This window comes from Schistocerca americana, chromosome 1 (assembly GCF_021461395.2).
Source record: "Schistocerca americana isolate TAMUIC-IGC-003095 chromosome 1, iqSchAmer2.1, whole genome shotgun sequence".
Classification (NCBI taxonomy): Eukaryota; Metazoa; Arthropoda; class Insecta; order Orthoptera; family Acrididae; genus Schistocerca; species Schistocerca americana.
Window position 1 is genome coordinate 1,266,994,484 of NC_060119.1, and position 18,974 is coordinate 1,267,013,457.

At 36.8% G+C, this 18,974-nt stretch overlaps 1 protein-coding gene across 1 annotated transcript in view; it reads right to left on the reverse strand.

Moving 5' to 3' along the window:
* LOC124598929 (lysosomal alpha-mannosidase-like) overlaps nucleotides 1-18,974 on the reverse strand; it is a 258,417-nt gene that overhangs the window by 225,130 nt on the left and 14,313 nt on the right. The window contains exon 2 of the mRNA XM_047136036.1: nucleotides 9,401-9,503. Coding sequence (XP_046991992.1) covers nucleotides 9,401-9,479 — 79 coding nt within the window. The 5' untranslated portion in view covers nucleotides 9,480-9,503. The remainder of the gene's footprint in view (nucleotides 1-9,400; nucleotides 9,504-18,974) is intronic.

Here is an 18,974-nt window from a genome sequence, read left to right on the forward strand (position 1 = left end):
TGTAATATTGGTGGTTGTATACAGTGAAAGTAAATAACAGTGAAGTGCAATTGTGCAACTGTTGGCTACGTCATTTACAGTAGTCAGTGTTGAACTTCCACCCCTCTTTTTACAGCCAGTATAACAATGCAGTACATTGATGAAGAGGACTATCAAAGAAGTAAAGCAAGAAAACGTTACTTGTGGAAGAAATTGACATTTGTAATTATAAATTGTGCATAGATTGTTTAACAAGATGTATACATTTCTGATTTCTCACATTGATTTTGGTCCTCATGATACTCAATTATGTCATCATTCCAAGACATTAATGACTCTGATTATCTGTATTTATCCTGAGAACTACATTATTGTATCTTATTGGAAACTGAATTGTGTGCAGACTTCTGCTTAACTCTGTTTAGGGTACCCCTACTCATTGTGACTGTGTGTGTGTGTGTGTGTGTGTGTGTGTGTGTGTGTGTGTGTGTGTGTGTGTACTCAAGGAGAGTGTGCAACTACTGATTGAGGCTAGATGCTTCCTCTAGTTATGTTTTACATATGATTTAACTTATTGATACATGATTACAAACTTTATTCATTTTGTTGTGTCAAAACATTTATGCTGTTGTGTACCCAGTGTGATGTGGACTCATGGGTTGGTCCCCACATCGCAGGCATATTAATATTTTGTCATTATTTTCTCTTCTCGTGAGTAAACATATCCTTACATACTCTGATTTATGTGGCTGATTGATTTTGTGCTATATTCCTACTTGTGATTGTGATTTTCAGACAAATGCCGACTTTCATAACTACAATACCCGTAATAGCGCAGCACTCCATACTCAGAAAAGAAAAAGAACGAATACACAAAGGCATGTGAGCCATATCGGTGCAAAACTGTACAATGCACTGCCAGTCAACATCAGGCAGTTAGAAGATGATAACAAATTTAAAACAGAATTTAAAAAATTTCTAGTAGAACAATGTTTTTATTGTGTAAATGACTATGTAGCTCAATAAATGTTTGCTGATGATATTTATAAAGGGAAAATGGAACATACTCAAAGTTTGCTAAAATCTATGAAATGATAATAAAGAATAGAATTGTAAGTTTTATAACAAAGTACAGTATACTGCATTCATCACAACATGGTTTCAGAGAAGGGAAGTCAACAAAAACAGCATCAACAGATATAATTGAGCACACTCTTAATTTACTTGACAGGCAACAAAAGACTTGTGGGATTTTTATGGACCTATCTAAGGCATTTGATTGTGTGAACCACTCAAAATTAATGATGAAATTATATCAGTATGGAATTAGAGGAAAATGCTATGACATACTTAAATCATACATTACAAATAGGAAACAATGCACAGAAATCAGACATACTAGTGGGGGAAATATAACAAACTACATATCAGAATTACAAACAGTTAAACACGGTGTGCCGCAAGGGTCTGTGCTTGGGCCAATACTATTTATACTCTATGTAAATGACTTCCCTAGCTATATAAATCAGAAACTTATAATGTATGCTGATGACACAACAATCATTTGCACAGCTGACACAAAAGAGGAGCTTGAGAAGGAAGCACTCCTGACTATTGAAAATGCAAATAAATATTTAACGCAAAACAACCTGTTTATGAATCAGTCTAAAACAATGAATGTAGTATTTCAGACCAAGCATAGTGAAAATTATAATATAAATGTTAATATAAATGGAAAGACTATTAAAGAAGTAACCAGCACAAATTTTCTAGGAACTATAATAGACAAACATTTGGCATGGGGGGAACACATAGATGCACTGTGTAAAAAGATAAACAAACAGATCTTCATCATGCATAAAACAGCTAAGACTGTGGATGATAAAGTCCTCAGATCAATGTATTATGGACTTGTCTTCCCACATTTGTCTTATTCAGTTCATATATGGGGAAATGCACAAGCTGGCTACCTAAAAAGAATATTCACAATTCAGAAAAGGGCAGTGAGATGCATTGCAAAAATACCACCAAGACAGACCTGTAGGCAAGCTTTTGTACACTATAATATTATGACAGTATATTCACTGTATATATACCAAAGCATAATGGTGGTAACGTCAAGTGATAAACACCTCCTAAATAAAGATGTACACAAACACGGTACAAGAGGAAATGAAAATTACTACATGATAAACAGAAATCTAAAACTGTCTATGACTGCCCCAGAAGAAGCAGGCAAAAGGATTTTTAATAAACTCCCCAAAATCATTAAAAAAGAAACAGATCTAAAATGTTTTAAAAATCATTTGAAACTATATCTCACAGAGAAATGTATATACAGTTTGAGTGAATACTAAGATGGTGTTTAAATATATCATTACTGAAATGTACCTGTAAAAATTATCATTTCTGTATGTTTTTTTTATTTGTGTGTACGTATAATGTGAAACATGTAAAACCTTTGTATGATTATGGACTATTTCTGTTTAATCATTTGTTTCATTTATATATATATTGAAATCAAGTTTGATGTTAATAGGCTATTGTATGACACACCCAATACTCTCAGCTGGATTATCAGCTGGAGTCCATGGGCAAAGAATAAATAAATAAATAAATGTACCTAATCATTCATTACCTAATCATTCATTAAATTACATACTTAAAGGACAGCTGTTGTGTGATGTAAATATATACTTAAGCAGTGTGGTGTATATAAGGACTTGCCGTTTAGGGAGGACAAAACTAAAGCCTTATGAAAAACACACTATGCATTTAAAATAACAAGCAGGGATGTATATAGGCTATATTACTTACATTGTATTATTATTAACCTCATTGTATTATTTTGTTTTGTACTTTTTTAAGTATATATTGTTTGTGTCCATTTCTTTGAAATGGCTTGACAACATCCATACAATATTTATTGTCAACGGATGGATAAATGAAACAAAAATAAATAAATAATAAATATATTCTTCAGGTCAGTGCCCATCATTGTGAGTTTTTTGAGTCGGCTCACTTGTAAACTTAGGCTCTGAATTTTTTCTTTTCTTTTGATGATTATGAAGGTGTGACTTCATAGATGTAAACTTGAAATTTGTAATTCTAGTACTTTACTTTGCCTCTGCACTTATTTCTATAGTTTAGGGTTGTAAAGTTGTAGTTTTGACTTTGTATCATTTGTCTTGGGACAGAATGTTCCACAGATCATATAATTTTAATGCCATGTCCTCATATATGTATAGATTATGACTTTTATAGTAGATATTTTTCTTATGTTTTCTGTAATACGTTAAGATTTTGGTTTTGCGATTACTATAAATATTTTATGTACCAGGTATTTCTATACATATGAATTATACTTTATGATGGTTAATATGCTTACACTTGTGGTATTTACTACGTCTGTAGGAACAGCGTTTCATTTGTGTATTATGTTCATTTACATTATGTTGTCATGGTAACTTTTCTCCATAATATTTTATTATTCATTTTTACTTAACATTAACAGACACTGAAGCCTCATTCATTGCAACACTGAAAGAGAGTTAAAGATTACAATGGGTTAGGCCATTCTGTTTGAAACTAGATATTTTCAAGGAACTTAATGTGAATTATGTCCATAATTTTGGAAAGTGTCACTATTTGTCAATTTTGCCATTTCACTACACAGGTTTCACATTTATTTGGACAATAGGCAAATTGTAAGTAAGAAGAACTCTGTTGTAATCAGAAATTTGTATACCTTGTGCTGTGTTTGTAAGTTAACCTTTACTTATGTTCATGGGAAAGTGATGTTCATGCAACTTAAAATTTTCTTGTGATTTAGGAATTTTATTTAAGTTTGACAATCTATGCACTATCTTTTGGCATCATTTCAAACACCATTTTTTAACCTTATAGTAGGTCCCAAAATATTGTAAACACATTGTTTCCATATTATGTGAGGGGGATGTTGTAACAGGATATCCTCCTCTAGTATTATTTTTCCTCAACACTAGTTGTTGATACCAGTATTATTTTTCGAATTTTGGAAAGGTCAGTATTATCTCAGTTGGTTTGCTGAAAATTTTTGTGTAATTATATACACTGTCCATTCACATGAATGGACACAGGCAGACAGTGTTTGTTGGTAATGAGGATCACCCTGTGGGAAACTTGCCTTGGTGCACGGCCAGCACATCTTGGCACAGTGTTACACCGTCCGGGTTATCTGGATACTTCCCACTAACACCAACCTATCCGAACTCCGGAGATGGGAACTTGCTCTACAATATATCCTCTCTTCCCGTTATCCACCAGGCCTCAATCTCCGCTAATTTCAAGTTGCCGCCACTCATACCTCACCTGTCATTCAACAACATCTTTGCCTCTGCACTTCTGCCTCGACTGACATCTCTGCCCAAACTCTTTGCCTCTGTATATGTCTGCTTGTGTCTGTATATGTGTGGATGGATATGTGTGTGTGTGCGAGTGTATACCCATCCTTTTTTCCCCCTAAGGTAAGTCTTTCCACTCCCGGGATTGGAATGACTCCTTACCCTCTCCCTTAAAACCCACATCCTTTCGTCTTTCCCTCTCCTTCCCTCTTTCCTGATGAAGCAACCATTGGTTGTGAAAGCTTGAATTTTATGTGTATGTATGTGTTTGTTTGTGTGTCTATCGACCTGCCAGCACTTTCGTTTGGTAAGTCACATCATCTTTGTTTTTAGATATATTTTTCCCACGTGGAATGTTTCCCTCTATTATATTCATATATACACAGTGTGTTATATTTCAAGCAAAAATTTATAAAAAGGAGTTATTTTATAAAATATTGTAGGTTTGATCTTATAATTGGTAAGTACTTTTTTTTAGAAACATTTGAAGTTACGAAGTATTTACACAATTAAAATTCCTATTATTAATTACACAATCCTGTACTGTTTACTACATTTATTTCTGGACTCATTTATGAAATAATAATCAAAATTAATAATATAAATAAAACTAGTAGGAATTTGTTAAGAAAAATTCTAAACCCTTTGGAATATTGTTATTTCCCCAGAGTGTGGGGGTGGTAAGCTCGCCTCTGATGTGATCAGACATATTTTTGTGTGAACAATGTAATTTTGGCTTCCTTCACATGAAAAATCAAAAGACTATATGATATGCTAAAATGTGAGAGGACCTGATGTTAGATTTTCAGCTTCAAGAATCAGACCTATAGACAAGAAGAACTAGAGCCATCTCATCATGACAAGCTAAGTAAACTTGAAAGTTTATTGGAATCTTTGCTCCTCTCTAATCTTCATAAAAGACTTTGCTTATTAGTTACTTGGACTGGCCATTGTGGACAATAGATGGAAGAAGGAAGGAGGAGGGAGATTGATGTCTTTAATTAATTATGTTTGGCAGAAAATTACAAAGTTAAATACAGTATTTTGGAGTAAAAATAAGTTATTGACCCTTACTTTATTGCAACCAAAAGTTGCAGCATAACTGTAACAACAAAACAAAAAAAGACAAAGATATAATTTTATAAAATCACGGAACATGGCTGCACATAGAGTGAACACAAATATCTGGCACACTCACGCCACAAAAACTGAAAATGAAGCCACTAAGAAAACTGAATTAGAAATTATGTAAGCTAAGGGAGGAAAAGGACTCTGGACACTGGGAAAAGGTAGCAAGCAAAGGGCAAAAAAGGGAAACAATTGATAAAATTTCTGAAATTCAGTTACCAAGTCAGTTCGGCTTGCTATCTGAAGTAGTGGAGGAAGGGCCTGATTCAGATGTAGTTGAATGTAGGTTGAAGCAGAATACTAGCTTAAAGGAAAAAGACAGGTTGGGATCAAACCAGAATAGGAAAAGACGAATTCTGCTTATAGGTAGCAGTCACGGGAGGGGTGTGGGCCAGCAGTTTCAAGAGAAATTAGGTGCAGGGTACCAGGTCACAAGTTTTGCGGAATCAAGGGCTAGCCCTAGCCAGGTGACAGAAAACTTAGGTCAGGTATGCAAGGACTTTGAGAAGGAAGATCAGGTAATGATAGTTGGGGGAGCAGGAAACAGCCTGGCTATGAATCTGTGGCAACACTGACGTGCCATAACATCTCTGGCACGCAAAAACTCTTTGGGGTCAAGGCGGCCATTATGTTCTGTCTATGTGATACTTTCGATGTGTAATGATGTATATCTGAAGTGTGACAATAAATGTGCTCATTGTTTTAACAAGTGGATCAACGGGTTGTTATTTAGAATGATAAGGACCCAAAATTCCACATTGGTGACCCCGACGACACACTCTTCCCATGTTCTACGTGAGTTCAATAACAAAAACAATTATGTGTGTACGAGTGAACCGCCTGTATTGTCATGTGGCCTACGCAACAAGGTGTACCGCCCTACGATTTCTACAGTCAGAATCCACCCACCTGCACTATGCATCGACTCTATACATCGAACATTTCGAGGCCCTGCAACCTGCGAGTCAATTGCAGTACCACAACACTCACAGACAACGCGTACATACCACCTGCCATCTTGCCTCAAGAACATACAGGACAAAGTGCGAAAAAGAGATCCGGACATTCCACCGCTAACGTCGCACGCTCAGGGGTGCACAACCCCCCTCAGAACTTTGCACCAACTTTCAGAGCAGTGCCACTACACAGCTGCTACATCATCCGCGCCGCGATTCGGTTCCGTGCCTGGCTATGCACAGCCTCAATTTTCTGATCGAACTGAACAGTGTATAGTGACATCTCCTAGCACCTCGCCCACTTTTGCTACACATCAGACGGCAATTACATCCGATCTGAGGGGTGTAACAGTTAACGGGCCCCTGGGCCTACCCATCCCCCCCCCCCCCCCTCTCCCGGCAGACGTCATATTGACTGCTCCCACACCTGTGGCTCTTACACACACAGTGCTCGTGGATTCCAAACCAACTAGGTTACCTAAACTGCCGAATTTTGCAAAAATGCAGCCCAACACATGGTTCACATTAGTCAACTCTATATTCGCCGCCACAGGCATTGACTCAGAAGAATCACGTTTCGTGTGTTTGGTGGGACATTTGGATGACCATTTGGATCTGATTAGCAACTTTGTGATCAGCCCGCCGCCTTCACCGACATATATGAACACGAAAAGACTCATTTTGAAAGACTTTCTCGAGCTCTGGACGAGATTATTCATCATATCATTCATGAGGAACACCTGCATGACCTCACCCTATTGTAACTGATGTGTTGTGTGATCATGTCTGTTGGTGACATTCTGTAATCAAAAATTTCTGCTTCAACGCCATTTCAATAACTGCGGATCACTGTTCACAAATAGTCTTTAGTCTGGCCCACTTGTCTGCTGAATTTGTGCACTTCATAACAGATTGCAGTTGGTCAAACTCCACTGCAGTAGGTAGACTGAGCATTACTTTCACATTTAAGTCGCCCCAAGTTGTTTGGCTCTCACCAGCTTCTTTGGCCTTGGTTTCCTCTTGACGATATCAAACACTTTTTCAGCATGAAAAATAATTTGCAACTGATATTTCCACATTTGGCAATTTTTTTGTGTCAAATTTCTTGATACTGTATGTTTTCAATTTATCCATCTTCATGTAGGCTGAATGTAAGTCAAACTTATAATACTCAGTTCAAAATGAAAATGAAGGTTTTCCACAATAGACCAGACAAAAACAATGGTTTCAGAATTTGAGCGTCATGGTTCACAGGAATAAAAGTCTGACCAAAAGCAATGAATTCACAGAACAGAAACAGATACCATATGTATGTGTATGCCTGGGCCCATAATCTGATGTCTTAAATTATGTATGGCAGAAAATCACTGAGTGAAATACAGTGTATTGCAGTAAAAATAACTTATTGCTCCTTTCTTTATGCATCCAGAAGTTACACCATAACATTAACAACAAAACAAGAAAAAACAAAGATACAATTTAATAATGTCATGGAAAACAGCCACACTCAGAATGAACATAAATATCTGGTGCACTCACCATGAAACCTGAAAATGAAGCCACTAAAAAAACTCAATACGACAAGCTCATTGCTGTTGACAGAGATTATAACATGTTTCTGGGCAGACAATATTTGGTGCAGCTTACCAGTAACTAATGCATATTTCTCTCTCCCCAAACAATATAATAAGCGAGGGATGATTTATGGGGTCGAAGGTTTTTGTAGGCTCACGAAAGATACGTGTAACTTTTCTCCTCGGATCCAATGCTTGCATATCTTTTCAGTAAAGCCATTCACTGCATCCAGAGTGTTTTTCACTTGGGAACCAAACTTTTTACTTATAATAAATCATTCTTTATCATAAATGTTGTGATCTGGTGTGCAGTTACTTTCTCTAATACTTTTGACAAGATTGGAAGAACAGAAATAGGATGATAGTTTCCTATGCCTTATAGCAATGTGTAATTTTTTACTGCTACTTCTCTGACCAACATTGTGAATTAAATTTCTGGTTATGAAGATGTAGATGAAGAAAATATCTACAAGGAGCTAAACAACAATGCCTATTAAATGGAATTTGAGCATCTATGTGATGCAGGTATAGTGAACAATTTGTGTTCAGTAGAGCATGAGAATGAACTCATTTTCTTCCCCACCTCAGCCCTGAAAAATGCACAACAGAAAGACTATCACACAATGAACTTTCGGCCAAAGCCTTCTTCAGAAAGGAAAAGAAAAAAACACAAACATTCACACAAACAAGCACATCTTTCTTGTTCAGAAAGCATGTTATGTCACTTCTTGGTAGGTGGATCATTTATTACACTTATACTCCTGTATTTCCAAACATAAAATAATTAGGCACGTCCACTATCTTGTTCTTACCTTTCACATTATAGTAAACATATTTACACAGATTCTAGCACTGCATTAGTGCAAAGGACCAGCAACAAAATTTAATTATAATTTATTTAGTTTTCTATCACAGTTGCATGTAATCTTTAATGGTGACTAGTTTAGAAAATGCACATTCATTTTCAAACAATTGCCTGCATCTCCAATATTTGACTGTAACATTGACATAACATATGTTATGTTGACCTGCTGTATGAACAAGCCTTTTGCATCCTCCAAGGGGATTATGTTACAGTCAAATATTAGACATGCAGATAATGGTTCAAAAATTAATGCATGTATTCAAAACAAGTTAATTAAAGGTTATAAGCAATTGTGACAGAAAACTAATCAAATAATGAACATTTTTCTATGGTTTCCTTCCATTAATTTTCTCATAGTTTTTCAAATATATTCTTCCATATATCAAGTTAACTATCTGAAGGGAGATGGAAGATTAGGGCACAACATCTGCCTTCAATGTTATCATTAACAATGGCATCTATTTTTTTCCATATTGATTTAAAATAAAGCTTTATTTTTAATATTACAGTACTTACTTCCATAATAATACTGGTCCACTGTTTTTAACCATCCAACATCATCATGTGAATGTGGTATCATGTGTACATTTATCATGCCAGGAATGGTTTCATGGCATGCCTAAACAGTAGATAAATTTTCTGTAAATTGTTTTGTGTTATATGCATTGATAATAACAATCTTATAATAAACATAAGAACTAGTTCATGGACACTTCACAAATATATTTTCAGATTGTTATTCACAAAACTCTTGTTATTTACCTGGACTTTCCACTGTATGTTATTTACCTGATGGTATGTGCATCTTCATGTTGAAAGAAATTTACATTATATATCAGTCATGAAACTTAAGTGGAGTTTTGTACAATTATAATGTTACACACTTGACAAGGGCTTGGTCATGTCATTTGGCTAGTTAGCCTGCTTAGTTTATGATAAATAATGCACAAACAATATATCATTTGCTCGGATGACAATGAATTTATTTGCCCTCCCCCCATGAACCATAGACCTTGCCATTGGTGGGGGAGGCTTGTGTGCCTCAGTGATACAGATAGCCGTACCGTAGGTGCAACCACAATGGAGGGGTATCTGTTGAGAGGCCAGACAAACGTGTGGTTCCTGAAGAGGGGCAGCAGCCTTTTCAGTAGTTGCGGGGGCAACAGTCTGGATGACTGACTGATCTGGCCTTGTAACACTAACCAAAATGACCTTGCTGTGCTGGTACTGCAAACGGCTGAAAGCAAGGGGAAACTACAGCCGTAATTTCTCCCGAGGGCATGCAGCTTTACTGTATGGTTAAATGATGATGGCGCCCTATTGGGTAAAATATTCCGGAGGTAAAATAGTCCCCCATTCGGATCTCCGGGCGGGGACTACTCAAGAGGACGTCGTTATCAGGAGAAAGAAAACTGATGTTATATGGATTGGAGCATGTAATGTCAGATCCCTTAATTGGGCAGGTAGGTTAGAAAAGGGAAATGGATCGATTAAAGTTAGATATTGTGGGAATTAGTGAAGTTCGGTGGCAGGAGGAACAAGACTTTTGGTCAGGAGAATACAGGGTTATAAATACAAAATCAAATAGGGGTAATGCAGGAGTAGGTTTAATAATGAATAAAAAAAAATAGGAATCCAGGTAAGCTACTACAAACAGCATAGTGAACGCATTATTGTGGCCAAGATAGATATGAAACCCATGCATACTACAGTAGTACAAGTTTATATGCCAACTAGCTCTGCAGATGATGAAGAAATTGATGAAATGTAAGATGAGTTAAAGGAAATTATTCAGATAGTGAAGGGAGATGAAAATTTAATAGTCATGGCTGACTGGAATTCGGTAGTAGGAATAGGAAGAGAAGGAAATGTAGTAGGTGAATATGGATTCAGGATAAGAAATGAAAGAGGAAGCCACCTGGTAGAATTTTGCACAGAGCATAACTTAATCATAGCTAACACTTGGTTCAAGAATCATGAAAGAAGGTTGTATACATGGAAGAAGCCTGGAGATACTAGAAGGTATCAGATAGATTGTATAATGGTAAGACAGAGATTTAGGAACCAGGTTTTAAATTGTAAGACAGTTCCAGGGGCAGATATGGACTCTGGCCACAATCTATTGGTTATGAACTGTAGATTAAAACTGAAGAAACTGCAAAAAGTTGGAAATTTCAGGAGATGGGGCCTGGATAAACTGACTAAACCAGAGGATGTACAGAGTTTCAGGGAGAGCATAAGGAAAAAATTGACAGGAATGGGGGAAAGAAATACAGTAGAAGAAGAATGGGTAGCTTTGAGGGATGAACTAGTGAAGGCAGCAGAGGATCAAGTAGGTAAAGAGATGAGGGCTAATAGAAATCCTTGGATGACAAAAGAAATATTGAATTTAATTGATGAAAGGAGAAAATATAAAAATGCAGTAAATGAAGCAGGCAAAAAGGAATACAAAAGTTTTAAAAATGAGATTGGCAGGAAGTGCAAAATGGCTAAGCCGGGATGGCTAGAGGACAAATGTAAGGATGTGCAATGAGCAACAAAAAAAGATGAGTATTTTTATTATTAACAGAACTGGTTATTAAAATTTGACTGTCCTTGTCACTCGGTGCAGTGTGTCACTACCTGAGTGTGGCAAGAACTGTGAAAATGTGACCAGTTGCCCTGATTACTAACTTACTCCAAACACCACTAAGTTCAGCATTGGGCAACAAGAGGGTGGGGACAGTTACAATGTGGTGGCATCGTCCAGGATTTTCTGAAAGTGAAATGAGAATGCTGTGTTGGACTAGTTTTCTTCTTGCAGATTAAAAGATATTGTGAAAATTTTGTGTGAACAATCAGCCAAATATGAACCACAGCTACAAAACAGCAACAATAACAGCAAAAAAAGAGTTTACAACAAGAAGAAGAAAAGGAAGAAAAAAAATAAAAAGTGAGGTGAAAAATTAGCAATGTCGACATCTCCAATGGAGATATTTTCTTTATTTTTTTCTTTTTTGTTGAAGTGCTTCATTATACAGGTATTAACAGTGACAGTTATTGAAGAATCTTGATCAACAGGAACTAATACAGACATGGGAGACTTAAGTAGTGTAGTGAAACAAGAATTGGAAAACGTTAGTGATGAACTTGTGAAAACAGGAAAAACTAAAGGATGAATTAAAATGAGATGATGATAATGACATAAGTGCCAAGCTATCACTGTTAGTAAAAATGAGCAATGATAATACAGACCAGGTAATAAAACTGAGTAATGATTAGTTCAAAAAACTCTGTCAGTCAATAGGAACTTTATTTGATTGTGTCAATAGAAATACAGCTCAATTAAATGATAAGACTCAGTTTACAGAAATTGGTCATTAGTAGGAGTGTTCTATGATTAAATTAATAAGTGAAAATTTAATAATGAAGTTGCAAATGTCAAAGATGAGATCACTGAAGTTAGCAAAAAACAAAATGGCTTTTGAAAAAGTCTATGAGGGAATAAGAACTGTCAACAGAAATGTAAATAGTCAAATTTTGATTTAAGAAGCTAATGTGGAAACCAAACTGGCACTTGTTGAAAACAGCTTTGGTGAACAGGTGAAAACAGCAGACAACAAATTCACAGAAAATGTAAAATTAAGTAACAACAAAACTAGCAACCTACAAAGCAGTGTTTCAGCTTTGTGTAAAAAAGCTGAAGAATTGTCTAATGATGTAGTTAACAGAAATCTTGTTAACAATGTTGTTACCACTGCAGTGAAAAACTTTTGAGGTGAAGGTAGTTTACATCTCGTAGATTTTCTGCAGCGTTACTGAGATAACTTTGTGTCTAATATGACTTGATAATATGAAATTCAAGTTTGTTACGATGTTTCTGGAAGGTGAAGCATTAAGTTGGGCATATCAGTATACTAATGATGACACAACATATGTAGATTTTGAAAAAGGATTCATCATCATCATCATTATTTAAGACTGATTATGCCATTCAGCGTTCAGTCTGGAGCATAGTCCCCCTTATAAAATTCCTCCATGATCCCCTATTCAGTGCTAACATTGGTGCCTCTTCTGATGTTAAGCCTATTACTTCAAAATCATTCTTAACCGAATCCAGGTACCTTCTCCTTGGTCTACCTCGACTCCTCCTGCCCTCTACTGTTGAACCCACGAGTCTCTTGGGTAACCTTGCTTCTCCCATGTGTGTTACATGACCCCACCATCTAAGCCTGTTTGCCCTGACTGCTACATCTATAGAGTTCATTCCCAGTTTTTCTTTGATTTCCTCATTGTGGACACCCTCCTGCCATTGTTCCCATCTACTAGTACCTGCAATCATCCTAGTTACTTTCATATTCGTAACCTCAACCTTGCTGATAAGGTAGCCTGAATCCACCCAGCTTTCGCTCCCATACAACAAAGTTGGTCGAAAGATTGAACGGTGCACAGATAACTTAGTCTTGGTACTGACTTCCTTCTTGCAGAAGAGTGTAGATCGTAGCTGAGCGCTCACTGCATTAGCTTTGCTACACCTCGCTTCCAGTTCTTTCACTATGTTGTCATCCTGTGAGAATATGCATCCTAAGTACTTGAAACCGTCCACCTGTTCTAGCTTTGTTCCTCCTATTTGGCACTCAATCCGTTATATCTCTTTCCCACTGACATTACTTTCGTTTTGGAGATGCTAATCTTCATACCATAGTCCTTACATTTCTGATCTAGCTCTGAAATATTACTTTGCAAACTTTCAATAGAATCTGCCAACACAACTACGTCATCAGCATATGCGAGACTGATTATTTTGTGTTCACCTATCTTGATCTCACCCAGCCAGTCTATTGTTTTCAACATATGATCCATAAATAATATGAACAACAGTGGAGACAGGTTGCAGCCTTGTCTTACCCCTGAAACTACTCTGAACCATGGACTCAATTTACTGTCAACTCTAACTGCTGCCTGACTATCTATGTAAAGACCTTTAATTGCTTGCTAAAGTTTGCCTCCTATTCCATAATCACGTAGAACTGACAATAACTTCCTCCTAGGAACCCGGTCATATGCCTTTTCTAGATCTATAAAACATAGATACAATTCCCTGTTCCACTCGTAACACTTCTCCACTATTTGCCATAAGCTAAAGATCTGGTCCTGACAACCTCTAAGAGGCCTAAACCCACACTGATTTTCATCCAGTTTGCCCTCAACTAATACTCGCACTTTCCTTTCAACAATACCTGAGAAGATTTTACCCACAACGCTGATCAAAGAGATACCTCTGTAGTTGTTACAATCTTTTCTGTTTCCATGTTTAAAGATTGGTGTGAATACTGCTTTCTTCCAGTCTGATGGAACCTGTCCCGACTCCCATGCCATTTCAATTAAGATCTGACATTCCACTGTATTTGATGAGTTCTGACTTAATTTCATCCACCCCAGCCACTTTATTGCACTGCAATCTATTGACCATTTTCTCCACTTCCTCAAATGTGATCCTATTTCCATCATCATTCGTGTCCCATAGTACATCAAAATCTGAAACATTACTGATCGTATTTTCACCTACATTGAGCAACTCTTCAAAATATTCCCTCCATCTGCCCAAGGCATCAACAGGATTCACCAGCAGTTTTCCTGACCTGTCCAAAATACTTGTCATTTCCTTCTTACCTCCCTTTCAAAGACTGCTAATTACACTCCAGAATGGTTTTCCAGCAGCTTGACCCAAGGTCTCCAACCTGTTTCCAAAGTCTTCCCAAGATTTCTTCTTGGATGCTGTAGTTATCTGTTTGGCTTTGTTTCTTTCTTCAACATAACTTTCTCTGTCTACCTGAGTTCTAGTATGTAGCCATTTTTGATACGCCTTCTTTTTCCTTTTACAGGCTGCCTTAACTGTGTCTTTCCACCAAGCTGTTTGCTTCATCCTACCTTTACACACTACTGTTCGAAGACATTCTTTGGCCACTTCTAGTACTGTGTCCCTGTACCTTGTCCATTCCTTTTCCAGTGACTGCAATTGACTACATTTAACTAACTGGTGCCTTTCTGAGATCACTGATATGTACTTGTGTCTGATTTCCTTATCCTGAAGTTTCTCCACTCTTATCCTCCTACACATGGACCTCCTGCACTTTCAGCCTCACAAAACCAATTTCACTACAGATTAAATAATGATCAGTGTCATCAAAGAATCCCCTGAATACACGTGTGTCCCTCACAGCCTTCCTGAATTCCTGATCTGTTATTATATAGTCAATGACAGATCTGGTTCCCCTGCCTTCCCAAGTATACCGGTGAATGTTCTTATGTTTAAAAAAGGAGTTTGTGATTACTAAGCCCATACTGGCACAGAAATCCAAGAGTTGTTTCCCGTTTCTGTTGGCATCCATATCCTCTCCAGATTTACCCATAACCTTTTCACACCCTTCTGTTCGATTTCCAATCCCGGCATTAAAATCACCCATGAGCAGAACACTGTCCTTGTCCTTTACTCTAACAACTACATCACTGAGTGCGTCATAAAAACTATTCATCTTATCTTGATCTGTCCCTTCACCATGCGAATATACTGACACAATCCTAATTTTCCTGCTAGACACTGTCAAATCTATCCACATCAGTCGTTCGTACCTTATTGCAACTACGCTGGGTTCCATTTCTTTCCTGATGAAAAGCTCTACACCCCATTGTGCTATTCCTGCTTTGACTCCTGACAGGTAGACCTTGTATTCTCCCACTTCCTCTTCTTTCTCACCCCTTACCTGAACTAACAGCTAAAACGTCCAACCCCATCTTACTTTCAGCCTCTACCAGCTCTACCTTCTTCCCAGTGTAGCCCCCATTGATATTAATAGCTCCCCATCTCGTTACCATTCGTATCTTAGGAGTCCCTGGTTTGTCAGTTAGAGGTGGGACTCCGTCACCTCCAAAGGTCCGAGGCATTTTGCTCTGATTGTTGCCAGCATCATATTTATAGTACCAGGGAAGCAGGTTGCTAGCCTTACTTGCCCCAGGTCCCATTGAGTTTTACCCCTAATGGTTGAGGGACTAACCGGTGGATTTGGTAGTCTTTGCCATCTGAGCACAAAGGTGGCCATGACTTGGAATATGTCCGAGATGCCCTGCCTTATTCCAAAGTAACTGGTATCCCGACTGTCAGGACCACTTACTTGGCCACTCACACGTTGCCCATAGTTCATGAACTAGGACATGATACCAGGAACCCACACCATGAAAAAAGATTTTGTGATAAATTTTGGTCAGAGACTCAACAAACTTGAATAAAAAGTGATTTTCTCAACGGACAAAATTACAGGGAAAGACATGAAACAGTTTTGCAAAAATTAGCAATTTGAGCAAACCTTTTGATGCTTTAAAAAGGTTACCAGTTGGGGTACAGTGGGGCCCAGTCTATGGGCCAGATGACAAAGTAGACCAGTTTTTGAAATATGTAGATAAAGTAGATAGAGTTTTGGAAAAAAAAAAAACAGTGAAATACAACTACAATAGCTACACACATTTTGAAAGAGGTTGTAATCAAAACTAGCCCAGTAATAATCACAACAGGAGAGAAAAACTCTTCTACAACAAGCTTTTAAGTTTCATAAATAAATATGTACCTCTTACAGTACAACAACATGGTTTTAGAAAGTCTAAATCTACACAGACAGCAATTTTCGAATTCTTAGACTGCATGTTAAAATCCCTTGATCAACATAAATTAGCTGCAGGTATTTCTCTAGAACTGTCAAAAGCCTTCGACGTCCTGGACCAGAACATTCTGCTTGAAAAATTAGAAAAACGAGGAGTAAGAGATGTAGCACATAGCTGGTTGTGTTCATACCTAAAAAACCACGGGCAGAAAATATCACTTCAGTATGAATTCAACAAAATAAATAAAACAAGAAACAACTCCTTTCTTTCTAGGGAATTACCAATAAAATATGGTGTACCACAGGGCTCAATCTTAGGTCCACTACTCTTCTTGATTTATGTGGACGACTTAGTTGAATATATGAGTCACACAAAAACTATCCTTTGATTTTATCCATACTGCATGAGAGGTCATGGTTTGCCGATGACACCAGCATATTGCTCACTGGATCCAGTCCAGAAACTTTGTGGTCCACAGCAAAACTCATTATAAATACAGAAAAAACTGTGTGTGTTGATTTTCATTTAATTCCTCTAACTAATCAATTGTCTATTCAAGCCCCCAATTAAAAAATGATCCCCTAGAAAATGTGTCACAAAATTCTTGGGTCTATGGGTTCAGCAAGACAAAGTGGGACACACATATAAATAACTTGTGTAGAAAACTATCATGTGTGTGCTATGGCTTAAGAATTTTAAAGGCTACAACAAGCAAAACAACAGTTCTTCAGGCATACTATGCACAGTTCCACTCACTAATCCGATATGGGATCATTTTCTGGGGATACTCAACTCACAGTGTAAAGGTTTTTAGAATGCAAAGAAAGAGCTTTAAGAATAATTTGTGGTCTTAAAAAGATGGAGACCTGTAAATCCAATTTTACTGAGCTTGGTGTTCTAAATGTTCCAAGTTTATTCATTTATGAAACTATCTTGTTCACTAGGGACTACCTCCTGAAAACAGGCAAACTGCTACAGAACAAAAATGTACACAACTATAGCACCAGAAGGGAATCAAATATACATCAAAAATATCACAGAACAACCACATATCAGAGGAGCATTATTAACATTGGTGTAATACTACACAATAAGATACCAGAAAAAATAAAAAATACCACTCACCCAATATTTAAAGCTAAACTAAAGGCAGTTCTAATAAAGCACTGTTTCTATTCTGCCAGAGAATTTCTGAATATGTAACAAAATTAACTGTAATAGGTACCTAATTTCAATTTGCCTACTATTTTGCTAATACTATGTATTATTGTAACTTATCTTTGACCTGTACAATATCAATTGTACAATTTGTGCTATATGATAAAACTGGACCAATAAAAAAACCAATCAATCAATCAAAGAACATAATAATCACGATGGTAACAATTATCATCAGAAGGAACATTATGGAGTAAATGGTAATAATTTTTATTTTGGAGAGCAACATGGTAATAATTGGAATAGAGATGATAATAGAAACACAAGGAAGTGGGAAGGGGTATTAATTCTGGAAATAAAACGCAAGCTTGGGTCCAATCGTTGGCCTGCATGTTAGGGACTCATGAAACAAATCACAAATGAACCAGAAATTACGCAAATATGGACATACAAGAAAAACATTTTAGTGAGGCAGTCAGTAGCTATCTAAAAGATATGTACTATCCTGTTAATATGATATCTATCAAGAAAGAAATATGTTCTACAGATAAGGAAAAATAAAGAAATAAGGTCAGTGAAAATTTAAAAAGAGGGTACAGAAGAAATTAATTTATCAGAATTCTATGACTGGGTAGAGACTTGTCAGTTGTCATGTGGTTGATTTTGTGTTGATTTTGGAATTTAGAAACTACTGGAAGAACCAGGTAAGAAAAAAGTGAATAGTGTATTAATGAACAGCAACTCGGGTGAAACTGGGTAGTTAAACAATAATGAAGTAGGGAATTATGATGTTGGTAATTTGTGCAGTGAATGATATTAATGATGCGATTAAGCCAGGATGTTTATGGTAGTTTTGAATATAATGAATTGAAGAGGAGAATGAGAATAGTAATGAGAAAGAAAAGTATTTTGTTTGCTTTAAGGAAGAATTGGAGGCATTAGGTACTAGAAAGGAAATCTGTAGTATTGGTTATGATGCTGTAGAGATACCCAAGGACACTGCAAGGATTTAGGGACATTAATGACAGTGTCACAGCAAACAAAACTCTTGATTTAATTGCTAGTAAGAAGGCATCCATAGAGGATCATACTAATTCAGGTAGGTATAGAGGATCATACTAATTCAGTTACCAGTTATGACAGTGACAGTAACCTCCTTTTGTTATGAATGAGAATGGATCTTTTTTATACAATATGTGGTTAGATATTGATGCTGTTGAGAAAGATGAAAACATTAGAATCATGATAAAATACATCTGCATTTAACTTTATATCCAGACTGGTGACATAAAATTAA